This window comes from Grus americana, chromosome 21 (assembly GCF_028858705.1).
Source record: "Grus americana isolate bGruAme1 chromosome 21, bGruAme1.mat, whole genome shotgun sequence".
In the NCBI taxonomy this organism is placed as follows: domain Eukaryota; kingdom Metazoa; phylum Chordata; class Aves; order Gruiformes; family Gruidae; genus Grus; species Grus americana.
The window spans coordinates 8,930,389-8,948,309 of NC_072872.1; the positions used below are offsets into that span (position 1 = coordinate 8,930,389).

Here is a 17,921-nt window from a genome sequence, read left to right on the forward strand (position 1 = left end):
GCTGCCTGGCTGGGCGGTGCACGGGGCGGGGCCGGGGAGCGAGCTGGGGCGGGGCTTAGAGCTGTGGGCGGGGTATTGGGCGTGGCTTCGGTCTAGGGGCGGGGCCATGTGGAAGTGGGCGGGGCCGGGGCAGCGGCTGGCGGGGCGGCGGGGACCGAGCACCGGGCACCGGGGCCGGCAGGGACCTGGGCGCTGGAGCTTCTCTGGCGCACAGCGTGCCCCGGGCTGCCTCGCTGCCCATGGCGTGCACATGTCCCTGCACCCCGGTCCCCGCCCGCGGCACCCCCAGGCCACGCGGATGCCGGTGCCCCCGCAGCCCCGGTGCGCCCCGGGCCCACGCCGTCCCGTGTCCCCACACCCCGAGGGCCGGCCCTGTCGCAGGGTGCCGAGGAGCGCGGGGCTATTTTTGGGCCGTGGCGCGGCAGCCGGCCGGCAGTGCCAGGGGGCCCCGCGTCACGGGGGGGGGGGGGGGGGCATCGCGCTCATTCCAGCCGGCGCACGGGGAGCAGCGGCTCGGCACGGCACGGCACGGCACGGCCGATCCTCCGGCTTACAGACAGGGAGAGGTAAAGCCTTTGCCCAGCCAGGGTGCCCCCCCTGTGCCGGGGACTGGGGGGTCCCCAGCGCGTGGGGCAGCTGGCTGCCGTCATAGGGGATGCTCCCTCCGGGGGGGACACCCAGCCCCGGGGCATCCCCCACCCCTGTTCTGGGGGCATTCTGCTGCAGAGGCTGCTCCTTGGCAGGAGACACCCCATCCCAGGGGATGCTCCTGCTCTGGGGACACCCGCCCTGGGGGACACCCGGCACAGGGGGCCATCCCACCCGGCCCTGCTGCCCCCAGCCCACGGTGCCGAGAGGAAGGGGCGCGTTCGGGGCAGCCTCATGCTGTGCTGCTCATAACCTAAAAATAGGCGACAGCTCACAGGCCCCGGGGCAGGACTCGTCCTTTCCGCACCGGCCACGGTGCTCGCTCGAAGCGGTGCCGTGCAGGGCTCCCCGGGCACAGGGGGTTAAATGGGGCACAGGGGGGGCTGCTCTCTGCCCTGCAGATGGCCGGCGGCATCTTCTCCCCGCTGGGGAGCTGCTCGGAGCTAGAGAAGGCCAACTGCCACCCGCTGGTCTGCCTGCTCTGCCACGAGCCCTACCAGCACCCCTGCCTGCTCGACTGCTACCACAACTTCTGCGCCAGCTGCCTGCGGGGCCGCGCCAGCGACGGCCGCCTGCGCTGCCCGCTCTGCGGGTAAGGGACGGACCCTGCCCAGGGTGACACTGGGACCAGGGCAGGGTGCGCAGCACGTGGCCAGCAGCCTCTCGTGGCACTGCTCCCAGTGTCCCCAAAGATGTCCCCGCCTGCCCTGGGCAGGTGTCCTCATCCCCATCCCGATCCTGTCTCTGTTCCCATCCATGTCCCCATCCCGTCACTGCAGGCACCCCTCAGTGGTGAGGGGGGGCACGGGGCTGCCCCCCGTGGACCGGCTCCTGCAGTTCCTGGTGGACAGCTCGGCTGACGGCGAGGAGGATGTGCAGTGCGCCAATTGTGACCGGCACTGCACCAAGGCGGTGAGGGCAGCGGGACAGGCAGGCGGGGTGGGCAGGGGACCCCTGCCGGGGCCATGTCTGCCACCAGCCACCCCCCTGCCCACACAGGAGCTGGACACCATGTACTTCTGCAACACCTGCGGGCAGCCCCTCTGCACCCTGTGCCGCGAGGAGACCCACCGTGCCAAGATGTTCGCCCGCCACGAGATCGTCTCCCTCTCCAAGCGCACCAAGGACATCCACAAGAAGTGCCGTGAGTGCCGTGCCGCACCGTGCTGTGCCAGGCTGCCCCGTGCTGTGCCAGGCTGCCTGACACCCCCGTCCCTTGCAGCGCTGCATGAGGAGCCCTACATCATGTTCTCCACCGAGAAGAAGTCCATGCTCTGCATCAACTGCTTCAGGGACATGCAGGGGTGAGCAGCCACAGCCCCACGCCTGCCTCGTGCCCTGTCCCGTGCCCTGACGCCCATGCTTGCAGGGAGAGCCGGGCGCACTGCATCGACATCGAGACGGCGTACATGCAGGGCTGCCAGCGCCTGGACCAGGCGGTGATGGTGGGCAGGGGCCAGCGGGTATCGGGGAGGCGGGGGGAATGGGGGTCCAGTGCTGCCCACAGCACTGCAGCTGCCCCACCGCCCCCGGGCAGGCCGTGAAGGAGCTGCAGACCTCCACGCGCGAGGCCATCGTCCTTCTCAAGGCCATGATCGAGGAGGTGCGCAACAGTGCCAGCGAGGAGGAGGCAGCCATCAACTCCCTCTTCGGCCGCATGCAGGTGCGGGACAACCGCCCACACATCGTGCCCTGCGCCCGCGGGTGCCCGATGCACGGGCACGGCAAAGTTGGGGCAGCGGGAGGGGACTGGGGTGGCCATGGCACACGTAGCAGCTGCAGGACACGAGGCAGCCATGCCGTTTGCAGGAGCAGCTCTCCGAGAGGAAGAAGACGCTCCTGAAAGCTGTGCAGAGGTGAGGGGCTGCAGGCTGAGCCTCCTCCCAGGGGTGTCCCCCCCTCCCAGGGCATTTTGGGGTGCCCTGGAGCCAGACGGCTCCCCAGTGCCCCACAAAGACCGTGCCTTGCCCTGTTCCGCTGCAGCCAGCATGAGGAGAAGGAGAAGGCGTTCAAGGAGCAGCTCGCCCACCTCGCCTCCCTGCTGCCCACCCTGCAGGTAGGGGCCCGGGCTGGACACGGCTGCCACAGCCCCGAGGGGTGCCGGCAGTGACACCCCCCCATGCATAGGTCCACCTGGTGACCTGCTCGGCCTTCCTGAGCTCCGCCAACAAAGCCGAGTTCCTGGACCTGGGCTACGTGAGTGGTGCCAGCGCTGCGGGGTGGCCAGAGCATCCTGCCGCAGCGCCATGGGGTCGCTGGAGCATCACGCCGCGGCGTTGCGGAGCGTCCAGCGCACCCTGCAGCAGTGCCAGGCTCACGGGCAGGGTGCCGGACACCACTCACCGTGCCTTGCTGCTGCCTTTCAGCAACTGATGGAGAGGCTGCAGAGGATTGTCAAGCTGCCACACCGCCTGCGGCCGGCCCAGACCAGCAAGGTAGAGCCCTGCTGCCCACCCGGGGCCGAGCCCCTGCCTGCAGCACCGCACAGGCAGCCCCCACCCCAGCCACACTTGCCCTGTCTCACCCCCCCAGATCAACAGCGAGTACCAGGCAGAGTTTGCCCGCTGCCTGGAGCCCCTGCTGATGCTCAGCCCCCGCCGCTCCGTGGTGGGCAGCGCCGGCAGCATCGGTCCTGGCATCGCTGGCACAAACATGTAAGGTGCTGGGATGGCACCCGGTGCCAGGGCACATCCTGCCATGCATGCTGCTGTGTCCTCTGCCGTGCACCGTGCCACGCATCCCCCTCGGCATCCCACCATGCCAAGCTTGCCCCCGCTGCTGCCCTTGAGCCTGTCACCTCAGCGGTGGCGCGGAGACAGCGTGGAGCACAGCTGCGCTGACGAACGACAGGCGCGGAGGCTTCAAGTGACACTTCTGGGAAGCGAGGCGGGCGGGCAGGCAGCGGGGCGGGCAGCGGGGCGCCTGGGTGAGCCTGCACCCCGCTCCCCAGCCTGGCCCCCTGCCTCGGTCCCCGGAGAGCTCTGCCCCTCTGCCGCGGGTGCTGTGCCGGGGCCAGCTCCTGCTCACCCGCACACCCGCGGCGCCGCAGCCTCTTTGCCCGCCACTATTTTTATCAGAATTTCAGGGAAGTGCCCAGCCGTTCCTCGCCCGGGATATATTTAGGCCCATTGATGTCACGGTGGCACTGGCCCTGCCAGGCGCTCCTGGCCGGAGAGGACAAACGGGCGCTGCCGCCCCATGGGGACCGCTCCTCGCCCCTGGCCAGGCTCAGCGCTGCAGGGCAGCTGAGCTCCTGGGGGCTGCCGGCCCCGGTGTGGGCAGGGGGAGAGCGGCGCTGCACGGTAGGACCGGTGGCGGTGGGGCAACAGAGCCGGGGTGGTGGGAGGCTGCGGGACTGGGGGAGATGCAGGGGCAGCGGCACCTGCCAAGGGGCCAGGAGATGCCGGCGGTGAGGGAGCGAGCCGCAGCCTCCCCTTTAGAAACCAGAGTATGTCAAGCTCAGCTCCTGCCTTCTCCCTGCCGCAGCTGGTTCCAAAGCCGTGGGCATCAGGAGAGCAGCCCACGGAAACCCGACTTTTGGGGCAGCAAAAGGCGCCTCCGACTGACCCCGCATGCTCGGGCAAGGGAAGGGACGTGGGGGGCTGGCACGTCCCCAGGCACTCCGGGGGTGAGGGGTGATGGGGCTGAGCCAGCGGTGGGGCCCCTTGCACCTCGCCCCCGCTGCCGCTCGCCTGCAGCGTGCTGCTGTCACCCTCTCCGCACAGGCTCTCCGGTGGCCAATGCTCCAAGACCCTGATGGTGCCTGGCTGCCCCCCCGCCAGCGATAAAATGTCCACTGGCCCCATGGTGCGGAAGCCGACGATGCACCGGTACATCAGCACCAAGGTCCTGCTGGCCGAGGGGCGCGAGACCCCCTTCGCCGAGCACTGCCGCAACTACGAGAACACCTACCGGGTAGGGAGCACAGCCCGGGCTGGGGTGGGCTGGGCCGGACAGGAGGGTGCTGCTCACGTGGAGGTCGCCCCTCCTGGCCCCCCAGATGCTGCAGACAGAGATCCAGGGCCTGAAGGACCAGGTGCAGGAGCTGCACCGTGACCTCACCAAGCACCACTCGCTCATCAAGACAGAGATCATGAGCGAGATCCTGCAGAAGTCCCTGCAGATGGACGTGCAGATCGCAGCTCACTACTCCGCCGTGGAGATGATGCGCAGCGTCTTCGAGGAGGTACGGCCGGCACGTCCCGGCGGAGCAGGGTCCCGGCAGAGCACGGTCCCTCTGTCCCACAGCACGCTGCCTGGCTCCCTCTCCCCCTTCCAGGTCTGGGAAGAGACGTACCAGCGGGTGGCAAACGAGCAGGAGATCTATGAAGGTACCAGCAACCCCGCTCCCCTGGCCCTGAACCCCCCGTTCCTGCTGCGGGGGGGCAGCTGTGGCCACAGCTCGCTCCTCTCGCCTCCCAGCCCAGCTCCACGACCTGCTGCAGCTGCGGCAGGAGAACAGCTGCCTGACCACCATCACCAAGCAGATTGCACCCTACGTCCGCTCCATCGCCAAGGTGAAGGAGCGGCTGGAGCCCAGGTGAGGGGTGTGGGGTGGGACTTTTGGGGCTGGGGGGGGACCCGGCCATGGCTCAAGCCCATCCCGCCACAGGCTGCAGGAGCCCCGGGAGCCCAAGGAGGAACAGGCGCAGATGCTGCTCAAGATCTGCGACGACAGTGAAGCAGCACCAAGGTAGGCGATGGCCAAATTCCCCCCGCACCCTTTCCCGGCCGCTGACCCCGCCGAGGTGCCTTCCCTTCCCCAGGGACGCCTTGCCCGGCAGCAAGGAGCGGGCTCTGGCCAGCCCCAGGGAGAGCTGTGTGCCCGGCAGCGTTGCTGGAGACCCCTCTCTGAAAAGCAAAGACTGCTGCAGGGGACAGCAGGAAAACAGGGCCGACAGCACCGCCGAGAAAGAGCTCACACTGTAGAGCCCGACACCGAGTGAGTGTGCGGAGTCGGTCACCACGTAAAAGCTGTGCCCCGGTTGTCGACCGGCTCCTCTTGCCTTGTGCCATGAGCGAAGGCAGGAAAAGAGCGCCCGGGCACAGTGTCTGCAGCGTTATCAAAAAGCTGCCTTAGGGCAACTTTGTTCGCCTGAAAAAGAATTGTCTTTATACTCTCCCTCTCGTGTGTTAGAACTGAAATAAAAGGGCGCAAGCGTACGTGTCTGCTTCATTCTGCAGCTCTGGACAAAACAGGCTGCCAGCTCAGGGCATCCAGCTGCCCTTAAAACCACAATGTTTGCAAACGTGGGGAAAACAAACCAAAAAAGCCTGGTGTAGGGCAGAGCTGGAAGCTCACCGCAGGGTCTGAGCGCCCTGCAAACTGCTGACAGGCAGCGGAGGCAAAAATGCAGGCAGGGTGCTGGAAAGAGGCGCTTTGCTCCTCCTGCATCTGTGCCATTTAAAAGCTCAGGGACTGCTGTGGCACAGGAGGGCAGGGTTTGATGGCTTACTCCAGCTTTTCACTAAAGATTCGGACACCTTCCCTGTGCCTGGTGAGCTCCTGCCTCCTCACGAGCTTCCAGTCACAGCATTTGGGAAAATAAAAGGTTCAGAGAGGCTGTTGGTCTCAAAAGCACCGAGAGCACTCTGAAGACGTTGCTCTAGGTGAACTCTATCTCTTGGTTTTGGTGCCAACACCTCCCACCTCGGGCAGACCCTGCCACAACGCAGCTGGAACCGGGGTCAGAGCTAACACTGGCACGCTCTCGCGAATTAGGATCGAGGTGCGTTTACTGCAAAGAACAACTTGAGAACAAAGTTTAGTTTCCGTTGTCAGCTCGCGTCACACTCAAGCAACAATCACTTTGTTTCAAAGTACACTCGTGCAGGTTCACAGCAGAAATGTTAACGCCTACAAGAACTAGTTAAAAATTAACTCACCTGAGGCACGCTGGCTACAACAGCCTTCCCTGAGGACAGGTGTCGGAGGCACAGAAAAGCCTGAGCAGAAGCCTACAAGTAACGACGCAGAGAAATCAGCGCTCTCCGGCTGGTGTATTTCCACATTTGCGTTTTTGTCCCAAGCTAAAAACACGCTCAGTAAAAGGCAAAGTACCAGTTAAGCTGATGCTCTGTGTAGAACACGCTCTGGCATACAGAGGAAGGACTCTGCATCAGTTAAGCGAGGAAAGACGGAGAATTCGCCCCATCTCTGCAGCTGCGCAGCCCCGCGAGTCACCGCGAGCACCGGTCGTGCTTCAATGCAATGCTGCGGTGTACTGAAAACCCACTGGAAGTTGTACACATAAGGATCCCAGTTTCAACGGTGTCATCAGTGCCTCAAGAGATCTCCAAATAACCACCAGACAGAAGCTGACAATATTTTTTTCTTGGTGTTTTTTTTTTTATAAAAAAAGAAAACAAACCCAAACCCAAAGCAATTTCCATCAGTGCCCCCTTTCCTGAGCCACACCACAGCACCTTCACCAAGGAACACCGCAAGCCCAAAGCATGAGCTGACAAGCCACTCATTTCATTCCAGCTAGGAAGAATACTGTAAAACTCAAGAAAACAGTGAACCTCTTTGGTATATAACGACAGAATAAGTTATACCACAAAGCTCGAGTAGGAACCATTTCCAAAATGGTAATGTTTAAAATAGCGTTAGCTAGCCAAACTTCTTGCCCGTTTGGAGAATTTCCCTAGAAGCATCTCCTAGTCACGCCAACATCCCAGGTTTCACCCAAAAAAGCAGGCAAGAATCTCGAGCGCTAAAGCCCTCAGCAAGCCTGGCAGCTGGGTCCTTTCCCAGCCCAGAATCCTGGGATCTCTGCAGGACGGAGGCAGCCTGGCAGGATAGGAAGCAGTGTGATTTGGAAGCGGGAGCAGAGGTGCTGGCGGGGAGGCTTGGGAAGGCGGCAGCTGAAACGGTGACTCCCGAATTCACGGCAGCAGCCGAGGGAGGAGGGAGCGGGCTCACTCTCCTGCCACGTTTCACAGAGGCGCTCGCGATCCAGCTGCACGAGGCAAGCGGAGAAGGCTCCCTGTGAAGGTTAATCGCGGGAGAACCGATTGGTGCCACGCTGCCGGCTCTCCGGCAAGCAGTCGGTAGGCAGCCCCTGTGCCTGGAGAGCAGAGCTGGAGGCCTGCTCCCGTGAGCCGCCCCAGCGCCAGCTTGCAGAATCAGGCCTAAAGAGATTAAAGCCGTGCCGCCTGACTCACAAGGTCAAAAAGCTTTAAAATCGAATTATGCCATAGGAACAATCCGCTGACCGGCACCTTTCCTGCACACGGGAGCGGGAGGGCAGAGCTGTTCTCCGGAAGAATCGTTCCAGAGGCGTTTCAGTACAATTCGGCTGTGCAGGCAGGAGGGTTCGATTCTCTTCAGGGTCGCTACAGGCTAAGTTATCTAGAAGATCCCTGAATGTGCAACGAAGGACTTATCTTGAGGAGGACGAACGAGCTTCTGATCTGCTAGTGATTCGGCAGGGCGCCCAGCTCCGCAGCCCTTCGCCAGCTCCTCCTGGGCGGCCAGGAAATGCCAAGAGGCTCCTCCCAGCACCACGCATCGTCCCTCGCTCCGCGGCACCTGGAGCCGGGCGTTTGCTCAGCTAGTCCGGTGTTGGCCTGCGTTACAGTTCCACTTTGACTCCTTTAATAAAAGGGAGACCCGATGGCACCTTCCTTTTGTACTCCAGGTACTCTTCTCCAAAGAAATGAATGAGCGTGATCTCCTCCTCCTCAATCCTCTCCCTGAAGAAGCGCCAGGACGCCAGCGCGTAGCCCACCACGCAGATGGGATTGCAGAGCAACACCTGCGAACAGACACCGGCGGTTAGCATCCCCTCACCTCCTAGAGGAACCGAGGATGCTCCCCGCCCCCACATGCTCGTCACCCTTTATTAAGGTCGCCATGAGGTCTAAACACTCTTGAAAGAAAAGATCCCAGCACCTTTTGTGGAATTTCATTCTGGGGAGAAATTAGTGCTTTTGAAGAAAGCAGCCCGCGGGCAGCTGCTGGTTCCTGCCACCCCAGCTAAGAGCGGCACCATGGCTCTAGAGAGCCCGAGCATGGCCACGCTGCTCCGCACACAGACTTCAGCATCTCTCTCCAGAGAAATAAAACCAAACGCCAACACCCGCCAACGGCAAGAAGAACGTGACTAACGCAGCACTGAGTTACAGCTCGACTACAGCTAGCTTCCAGTTTGCCCTCTGGCCAGGGCCCTGGGCACTCTTAGAGGGAGTTTTCTTTGCCATCTGGCACAGGAATGGTGTTTGGCAGGAGCAAGGTTGAGTCCAACTGCTCACAGAATGCATTTTGCCGTAGGGATGCAAGGAAACTCTGGACACCAGCTTTAGGCTAGCAGCGGCTCACACCCTGAGCCTCCAAGGGCGTTCCAGCTCAAACCCCGGCTGTGCCGCCCCTGCTTATTCCACACAGAAAATTAAGGCGATAGGGTCTTGCCAAAACTGTGCGGAGCAGAGCGCTTGGGGTTTCCTGAACCCCGTGTGCCGGTGGGAGGCAGGAGGTGTCAAAATCCGCGCTGGGGCCACCCCTGCCGCTGACTGCCCGCAGTTTGCATCCCGTTACGGGTGTGGGAGAGCATTAAGAAGAAAGACCCGGGTTATAAGATGAAAGTATCTGAGCGCATTATATACGATACCTGTGTTCCAATACTCCAGTAAAACCATCCCACGTAAGATGGGTGCCGGAACCACCCATACACCCCACTTGTCACCAAAGTATGAGTATCCGATTTCTCATTCTGAACAATATGGTTGAAGTTGGAGCCAGCTGTGAGCATGGCCGCTTTCCTCAGACAATCCCCAAAGATCACCATCAACAACCCTACAGTACTCAGCCAGGTGATCTGCTTCAGCTCTGCAAGTGAATAAGGACGGGTCACAACAGGTTCGCACAGGTCACGCTCGCGGTGCGGGGGGTCACAGGGGGTTGGGTCTATGGGTGGCTGCCCCCCCTGTCTCAAAGTGCGACAATGTGTAAAACACAGCCAGCGTTCCATGCGCTGCCAACCCACCACCAAAAATAGATTAAAATAGCGTCCCCTGCCACGGAGCCACCCCCAACACAGAGTCAGTATGTCCTTGCAGCGGGTCACCCTAAGGGGAACCCGGTGCCGAGGCAGAGCCCAGCTTTACGGTGTACGGTAAAGCCGACGTAAAGCACAGCCAAGCAGAGGTGCTCGCCTGGACACGGGGAGCTCCGCAGCCCACACTGCTGTTACGAAGCGGGGAAGGAGAACGTCTCCTTTCTCCCTAAAAAAAGGAAGCCCCCTAGATTGGGCAAACAGCAAGACCTTTTGCCAATTTGATTTCATTCCAGGCCAAAAGAAGACGCCCAGAAGTAACTGAAGCGTCGTTCTTTGTACCACCAAAGCAGCTTGAAAGATACAGGCAGAAAAGGGCTGAAGACCCGCCACACGGCAAAGATGGCCTGGCGTGTCAGAGCGCAGGGTTCACTCCCCCCACCCCTGTGCCAAAACCGAGAGGCTTTGAGCACAAAGAGATTAATGCTGCGTCAAAGCCCTCCTCCACTGCCAGCACATGCCAGCTAAGCGGGGGTCACCAGCGCTTTGCTACCAGACGGGTGGGCCCCGGGCGAGCCACGTGCAGCCGGCACTACCGGGCAGAGCCGGGGGATGGCAGGCAGGAGGGTGGGCGCCAGGGAGGGGCAGGGCGGCCGACCTGGGAAGAGAAGCTTCTCCAGCGTGAACTCCACCCAAGAGGAGAGGGCGGCCAGGTTGTACTCGAAGCTGTGGTTGAGCAGGAAGGAGTCCAGCGAGAGGCTGCGCGGGTTGTTGATGGCCGTCACCAGGTACTCCGAGTAGTGGAAGAGGGACAGGGAGCACATGTACCTGCGGCGGGAGAGAGGCAACGCTTGGCAGGGCCGGGGGCCATCGCACCCGCCCGGCTGCCCCGGCCCTTCCCTTACCATCCGAAGTGGCGCCAGGCGGAGCGGCCGGCGCTGAGCAGCAGCCCGCAGCCGAAGGCGAAGCCCAGGAAGCCGGCCCGGACAGCGATCTGCAAGCGGAGGGAGGGGAGAAAGCGGTGCCGCCGCCGCCCCCCGGGCCAGGGCCCCGCCGGGGCCTTCCCCCGGGGTCCCCCGACCGCCGCTCCCCCCCGAGTGCCTCCCCCGCCCCGCAGCACACCCTCCCCGGGCCCAACTCCCCCCCGCACCTTGTAGAGCGGCCGCGGGTAGAGCAGCAGCAGCGCCGCGTTGACGCCCGCCACGTGCAGGACGAGCGCCAGGCGGCCGCGCAGGCCGGGGGCGGCCAGCAGGGCGGGCGGGGAGCCCAGCGCCACCGGCAGCGCCGCCACCGAGGCGCCCAGCAGGAAGGCGGCCAGGCTGGCGCGGGCCTCCCGGCCCAGCCGCCCCCGCCGCGGTCCCGACGCCGCCGCCGCCGCCGCCGCCATCTTGGCGGCGCCCGCCCCGCCCGCGTCGCCCTGGAAACGGCCGCGCCGCTCTCGCGAGAGCTCCGCCCCGCGCAGGCGCAGCAGCCATGGGAGCGGCGCCGCTCTCGCGAGAGTTGCGCCGCCGGTGGGAGCGGGGCGCTCCCGGGGCCGCCCCCCCCCCGCCCCGCCCCCAGGCCCGGGGCCGGTTTGGCTTTTGGTTCGTGTTTAACATCGCGGACGGGAGCACCCCGCGCCGACAGCCCCCCCCGAGGGGCGAAACCTCCGGGCCGCCGTCCCCTCGCCGCCCGGCGGGCCCCTGAAGGCCAGGGCGGGACGCGCCGCACCGCCCGGGGTGTTTGGAGTAAAGCTCCTGAGCCTGGATCGCTGCTGCTTGAGACCACGCAAATAAAAAGCTACAGCCGTTTTATTTCTGTCAATGACAACAGACTTTATTTATGCCACAGGATTCCTTAAATAACTTAGATGTGCACGGAGAAACTACCTAGAGATGGCAACGAAACGGTCCGAGACATTCAGTACGATACGGGGGCGCGTTCCCGTCGCGGGTACCGTACGTAAGCTTTGGTGTGCAGTTGTGGGACGTACCGGCAGGTGTAACACAGCATCACAAAGACTCGTGGCCTCGCGCGTCCCCGTGCTGCCACGCACCTCTGCCCCGCGCCGGCACGGGCGGGAGCTTCGCTTACGGGGCTGAACGGTGAAAACGGGGCTCAAGGGGTGAATGGCGAGCGACCGGGAAGCTCCCGGAGGCTTTCGGGGCGCTTAAGCCACCTAAAGCACAAGGTCTACGGCGCTAAACCGATCAGCAGCGAAGCGACCGCACCGCCGCGGCAGCTCCGGCGGCACGCGGGGGCAGGCGAAGGCGCGAGGCCCGGCGCGGACCGGACACAACACTAACGGAACCTGGACGTTTGGCGGGCGGAGGCTGCGAGACGCGGGGCGGGATCACTGCCGGGCGGCCTGCTGCATCTGCGCCTGCCGCTTGGCTTTCGTCTGCAGGTACCTGCCCTTCCCTTCCTCGAAGCGCCGCTTCTCATCCTCCGTCTCCGTCTGCCAGCGACGGAAAGAAAGAAGCCACCGGTGTTAGCCGCCTCGGGGCAGCGCAGCTCTCCCACACCACACCTTGTGTGTGCAGGAGGGAAACGCTTCCCTGACAGGAAATGTAAAGGAAAACCTGCGCTTTGTGAAATACGTGTTTTGACAGCTAACATATTCCTGCACGGAGCAGGAGGTCCGTGCGGGATAAATTATTAATCAAGAAACAGCCCCCAGTCAGCAGCGCCGCATCAGCAAAGCCCTGCGGGCATCAGGAGAGCTAAAAATAGGCAGGCGTGCTGAGTGGGGAGCGGGGACGTGGGGGCCTCCATCGCTGCTCGGGGTCCCTTCCCGCACATCTCCAGCACAGGCAGGAAGGAAAGCTGCAGAGCCTGCAGGCAGCCTATCCTCAACCGTGAGACAGGTAAAAATCCCCAATCTCCACATGGGCGATTTTCAGCAGAAATTAAAAAACAAAAACCCACAACCCCTGAAGCCTGCTCTGGAAAGGCTCGTTCATGCTCATATTTTTCTGCTGAATAGTTAAAGGGAAGAGGATTTGTTGGACAAAACGCCGGCTGCGGTCTGCCCCAAGAGGAGCAGGAGAGGAGCTAGCCCGGCTGGCTGGCAACGCGGTGGGGAGAGCTCTTACCAGCAGCTGCGGGACGGGCAGGGGCTTCCCCTCCTTGCTCAGGGAGACATAGGTGAAGAAGGCGCTGACGGCACGGTACCGCTCCTGAGGCTCGTCCACGAATGGGTCAGCATCCACAAAGACTTCGATTTCCATGGATTTATTGCTCGTGAAGGTCATGCGCCCCGAAATGGTGATGACGCTGCCTGCGTAGCGGAGAGGGGACGGTTAAGCAGGTGGACCTGCTTCTGCTCAGAGGAAGGGAGCAAGGGGTCCTGGGTGTTTTATGTGTAAGCCATGTGTTAAGCAGAGCTTCTCGGCACAGGACAAGTCTAACAGGGACTAAATTTCTCTGCCAGTGCATCCTGAGCGCGCACCCAAGGGAGCCAGGATGTGGCACCGCAGGAGAGCGAAGCGCCTGCCACCCCCCCCGGTACCTTTTTTGATCTTCTTGTGGAAGTTGATGGCATCCACCGAGGCGGTGACGATGTTGGTCTTGCAGTGGCGGGCGGCCACAATCCCAGCAACCTCGTCCATGAGCTTCATGGTGACACCTGGGGGTGGACAGAGAGTCCCATCTCAGGGAAGCCAGCGGGGTTTGGGAAAAACCACATGTAGGTCAGTAAGGCCTTTGCACAACCAAAGCAACGCTGAGGAGTCGGACCAGAGACTGAATCCCAGCTGCAGGAAAGCCCCGGTACCAGCACAAAGACTCCTGTCAAGAGTACCGTCAGGGCGACATCCTCGCAGACCTGGGCTAAGATTTAGGCCAGCTCTTGCTCTCCTGGCTTGCTTTGAGCAAACCTCAGCCTGGCAAGGCAAGGTCAGTCCCACAAACCTCCTGCATGGAAAGAGCTCTGAGCCACATTGTTTGGGGGTTTTTTTGTTTGGTTTTTTTTTATTTGTTTTTTGGTTTTTTTAAGGACACAATTAGATGAAGAACGGCACCCAGCCCTTGACAAATGCGCCTCTCCGGAGGCACGGGGCACGTCATTGTCCGCTGGATGTTTATAATCGGAGATTTGCAGTTTAAAAGACAATGACAAAATTGTAGGATTTACAGTTCGAGTATGCCAGTTTTCAGGAACTTTTTTAAGCATAGAAAAAGACGAAGCTTTTGTCTGAACTGAAGCAGCACTGAACCTCACAGATGGTGGAAGCAGGCCTGTGTGCCTTCAGAGGCAGAGCCTGCCTCCCAAAAACACCGAGATGCATGAGTTGCTCTCAAACCACGCTTCTGCTCCAGGGAAACACCAACCGGCCGTTGAATGGCGCAGCGCTCACTCACCTCCATGCACGAAGCCCAGCAGCGTGCAGTCCGACGGTCCCACCAGGTGGATCAGGCTGGACTGGCTGTAGCCAACAGTGTGCGGCTCTGGTTAGAGAAAGAGAGCAAAGCGGAGGTCAGAGCTGCTCGGCCAGCACCCGTACGCCACCATACACCCCTGTCTTAAACCGTCTGAAGGAAGAAAGCATGGGGCTGGCTTGTGCAAAGCTGAAGTGTGTTCAAACCAGTGTTTAAATTGGCCCCGAGAAGTCCTGAGAGCAGAGGCTCTCTGCCACCTCACTGGCTGCCACTTCCCTCGAATGCCTGCCCATCGATTTTGTTCCAGCTCAACTCATTTCTTCTTTTAAAGCTTTCAAAGAGCCCAAAAGCAAACGGGTGAACTGGACGGACGCGTGGCTGTACACTTTCCCTCCTCAGTCCACCAGCCACAGCCACACCTGCCGCTTAGCCAGAACAGCCACGCTTTTCCCTCGGCGTGAAAACTGCGGCCCCCATGCCCCCCACCCAGTACATGCTGGCGACATCTGACTCGCCGCTAAATCCACCTCTGACTGCTGGCAGAGGAAAACCACTCTCAGGGACGGCTGCATTTTCCATCTAATGAGACGTGCTAAAGGCACAGAAGAAGCCAGCCGAGCGCCCGGCCACTTGGCATTGCCTCCTTGGGGAGGACACCCGCGCGGCAGCACCCATAGAGCCTTACCTTTCGTCTGCCTATCTGTGAGCAGGGAGAACAGAGGGGAAAAAAGCATTTGAGCAACTTTCATCCTGCATCATCCCCCCCTACGATCCCCACGCACCGCCTCTCCCCAGTGAAACACTGGCTGATGAACTTCTTGCTAAGAACTGACTTCCAGAGAGGGGCTGCAGCCGCAGAGCGTGCAAAACCCTCGCCCAACGCTTGCTTTTACCCTACACTGAGTGAAACTAGCTCCCACTGCCCAGGAGCACAAGGAGCCGTGGCAGGAACCGCGTTTCGGCAGAGGGCATCCCACCCTCCAGCCCCAGTGAGGGATCACAGGTGCCCACCTGGCTCCCCCTCCGCTCACGTACTGTGGCTCCGAAATCCCATCCCCATCCCCAACGCAGCGTTTCAGAGCATGCGCTTGCAGCCGCAGGTGCCCAGGGATGGCCAGAGTTGCCTCAGGGAACAGTTCGGCCTCCCAGCACCACTGGGACATTTCCACGGGCCACACACCACGCGGGTTACCTGGGTTGATGACGGGGAAGATCATGTCACCATTTCTCTGCTTAGTTTCCAGCCGATCCAGCTTTTGCTCCTCGTAACGCTTCTTCCCCTCATCTTCCTGCTCCTTTCTCGCATACTGGAAGGAAAGGCCAGTAAGAATGGGGCCAGCAAAGCCACCGGCTCAGCCAGGGGCGCTGACGGGGCCAGGTTAGCTCCTTTCCCCTGGAAAGGGTACACTCCAGTTTTCAGGGAGCAAAGCAAGCCATCCTACCTGGATGGGGGGAACCTCAAGGACCTTGTTCACATTCTTCAGGGACAGTGGCACGTACCACAGCGTCGCCTTGTTCGTCACCTTCTTCGCCCCTGGAGGAGAGGGGGGCAGAGGGTGACCGCACCGACACCAGCAGCGCTTTGCCTGCAACCGGCACCGCCGTGGTCCGGGGTTGGCCGCACGCTGGCGATGCTGCCGGCACAGGGCAGCTCCCTGCCCTGCCGGCTCCTGCTGGGCTCTGGCTCGGAGCGGATGTGACAATGCGCTTTTGGGAAGCCATGCCGGCAAGCGGAGCTGGTTGCCACAGCAACGGCAGAAAAAGGGCCTTTTTCAGGCCACGGGCAGCAAATTAGACAGGAGGAGTTAATGGCGGATTTTTCCATTCTTTGCTAAAAACAGTCAATGGAGCCGTAATCCCCAGGGAGTCTGCTTGGCTTCCCTTCCCAGCACCGACCCACCCCCAGCACTCTCAAGGCAAGATCTCCCCCCTGCCCGATGCTGCGGAGGACAGGGTCACCACCACGAGCTCTCGGCTTGTCGCAGTTATTCCTGGAGTCTTGGGACAGAGCTGCCAGCAGCCACCCACCTGTTAAAATGTTTTCGGACATGACGTTGACCTGGACCTCCACGGAGTGCCGGGAGGTGTAGGTGATCTCGGCGCTGACGTTGGCCACCTCGCCGATGCAGACCGGGGAGAGGAAATCCGTCCGCTCCACCCGCGCCAGCGCAGCCACGCAGGCCTCCTGCAGACAGCGGGACGGCGAGGGTAGCGGCTACAGCCACGCTGCGCAGGACTGCAGCCGGCGGCTCCCCGGGGCAGGCCCATGCCGCGCATGGCTCTGGCACTTCGACCTCCACCTTATCAGCCGGTGGCTGTGCTTCCTGCCTGTAACCGACACCGGGGCCGCCTCTAACTCGCCCTTCGTGGGAGTTAAAACATTAACAGCAGGGTAATAACATTTCTGCTCATAAACCATAATTTCAGCAGGACGCTTCCGGCTACCAGGGCAGTTTGCACACAGGAGCAAATGCTTCCGGTGTGGGGGGATGACGGGGGGGCCCCCAGGGATGCCCGGTGGTCGCAGGGGACCCACTGCTCTCAGCAGACCCCCGAAGTGCAGCGCGGGGGTTGGAGAGTCTCTGAGCCAGAGCCTGCCAGGCACTCCGGTCCATACTCACCCCGGCCTGCGAGTTGCAGTGACGGGTGCTGATGATGGCTCCCGCCTCCTCAATCATCTTCAGGATGGTTCCCCCATGGACGTTCCCCGCGACGTTGGCATCGTCCGGGCGCATGATCCTGCCGGGGGAAGGACATGGGAACTCGCACCCCCCTGCTGTGCCCCCAGCCCAAGTCCCGGTGCAGCTACCCAGAGGCACCGGTATGGCCCTACCGGATGAGCTGCTGGGCCATCTCACCACGCTGATGCCGGCAACGTCACCGGCACTGCCTGCATGTGGCTTCCTGCGAGCGGCGGTGGAAACTGCCCTAAATCACCACTGGGTGCGGAAGGACGCATTTCTCCTCTGCCAGGGCAGCCGGCTGCTCGGCTGGGTCCACATCTCACCGCCACCCCACCGCGGCAGAGACCCAGCCGGGCACATGTCACCGCTTGACCCAGCTTCCCAGCAGCAGCGGCGGCTTTTGCCAGAGTGGCAAATAATTGACCGGAGGAGGGAAAGCGAGGCACGGTGGCGATGGAGCAACGGCTGCACACCGGCCCGGAGAGGAGCTGCTCTTTGGCAAGGCAGCCGTGCCAGGGAGCCGCAGCGGGCAAAGGCAGGAAAACCGGGTGTGCCCTGCCTGCCCTGCCCACCCTCCGGAGCAAGGGCGCCGTGCTGCTTTGCCGTGCCGCTTTGCCATGCCCTGCAGGCAGCGTCGCTGGTGCAGGCAGTGTGCCTGGTGCAGGCAGTGTGCCTGGTGCAGCAGCGTTGCCGGTGCCGGCAGCAGCGCAGGTAGCACCGCCGGTAGCATCCCGGTTGCAGGCCGGTCCCGGTCCCGGTCCCGGCGCCCGCCCGTGGTCCCCCAGCCCACCTGCCCTCCCCTGCCCAGCCCTCCCCGGGTTCCCGGCAGCGGGCGGCGCGGTAGGGCCGTACCTGGAGACCTGGATGGCGGCCGGCCCCGGGCCCGCGGCCCCCCGCTCCGACATGGCGGCACCGGCGCCCCGCCTGCAACGGCGCTGCGGCACCGCCACGCCTCGCCACGCCACGCCCCGCCCCGGGGGAAACGCCCCTCCGCGCCGTCCCATTGGCGGGCAGCGCCTCGCCACGCCCCCGTGCCGGCAAGGGGGCGGGGCTGTCGCTCTGCCCGCCGGCCCCGCGCAGGGCCGCCCCGAGGAGCCGGTGCCCCGGTGCGCGGGGGGCGGAGCTCCGGTGGCGCGCGGGGGGCTGTGCGTGCCCCACCGGGACAGGGGCCCCTGTGCTCACCGGTGCCCCCGCGCCCCCCGCTCCATGCCGAAACCGCCCCACGACGCGGCAA

At 62.8% G+C, this 17,921-nt stretch overlaps 3 protein-coding genes across 9 annotated transcripts; 1 reads left to right on the forward strand and 2 right to left on the reverse strand.

Moving 5' to 3' along the window:
* The first annotated feature begins 476 nt into the window (after positions 1–476).
* RNF207 (ring finger protein 207) lies at positions 477–5,811 on the forward strand. Of its 3 annotated transcripts, none has more exons than XM_054800999.1 (18): positions 477–566; positions 1,026–1,240; positions 1,428–1,560; positions 1,648–1,792; positions 1,871–1,952; positions 2,018–2,093; positions 2,186–2,311; positions 2,458–2,504; positions 2,632–2,704; positions 2,776–2,844; positions 3,015–3,083; positions 3,181–3,302; positions 4,374–4,563; positions 4,649–4,834; positions 4,928–4,979; positions 5,071–5,188; positions 5,261–5,341; positions 5,415–5,811. In XM_054800999.1, exons 2-18 carry the CDS (start codon positions 1,050–1,052, stop codon positions 5,575–5,577), a joined length of 1,923 nt encoding a protein of 640 aa, XP_054656974.1. In that variant the 5' UTR covers positions 477–566; positions 1,026–1,049; the 3' UTR covers positions 5,578–5,811. The 3 variants fall into 3 exon arrangements, with proteins under 3 accessions (XP_054656974.1, XP_054656976.1, XP_054656975.1); XM_054801001.1 differs by having other exon boundaries at positions 5,481–5,811; XM_054801000.1 differs by having other exon boundaries at positions 491–566; positions 1,050–1,240.
* A 588-nt stretch (positions 5,812–6,399) lies between these two features.
* Positions 6,400–11,050, reverse strand: ICMT (isoprenylcysteine carboxyl methyltransferase). 2 transcript variants are annotated; one of them, XR_008580149.1, is made up of 6 exons: positions 10,795–11,050; positions 10,550–10,638; positions 10,303–10,472; positions 9,261–9,478; positions 7,867–8,408; positions 6,400–6,606 (listed from the first exon to the last, which is right to left on the reverse strand). XR_008580149.1 is itself a non-coding variant. In XM_054850095.1 (5 exons), exons 1-5 carry the CDS (start codon positions 11,029–11,031, stop codon positions 8,226–8,228), a joined length of 897 nt encoding a protein of 298 aa, XP_054706070.1. In that variant the 5' UTR covers positions 11,032–11,050; the 3' UTR covers positions 6,615–8,225. The 2 variants fall into 2 exon arrangements, 1 of the variants encoding a protein (XP_054706070.1); XM_054850095.1 differs by lacking the exon at positions 6,400–6,606 and having other exon boundaries at positions 6,615–8,408.
* Positions 11,051–11,432: 382 nt separating this feature from the next.
* Positions 11,433–17,677, reverse strand: ACOT7 (acyl-CoA thioesterase 7). 4 transcript variants are annotated; one of them, XM_054850083.1, is made up of 10 exons: positions 17,540–17,676; positions 16,625–16,742; positions 16,032–16,188; positions 15,446–15,537; positions 15,196–15,310; positions 14,689–14,703; positions 13,986–14,072; positions 13,135–13,251; positions 12,719–12,903; positions 11,433–12,081 (listed from the first exon to the last, which is right to left on the reverse strand). In XM_054850083.1, the coding sequence occupies exons 1-10, from the start codon at positions 17,590–17,592 to the stop codon at positions 11,977–11,979; spliced, it is 1,044 nt and encodes a 347-aa protein (XP_054706058.1). In that variant the 5' UTR covers positions 17,593–17,676; the 3' UTR covers positions 11,433–11,976. The 4 variants fall into 4 exon arrangements, with proteins under 4 accessions (XP_054706058.1, XP_054706060.1, XP_054706059.1 ...); XM_054850085.1 differs by lacking the exon at positions 17,540–17,676 and adding an exon at positions 16,837–16,885; XM_054850084.1 differs by lacking the exon at positions 14,689–14,703 and having other exon boundaries at positions 17,540–17,677.
* Positions 17,678–17,921: the final 244 nt, after the last annotated feature.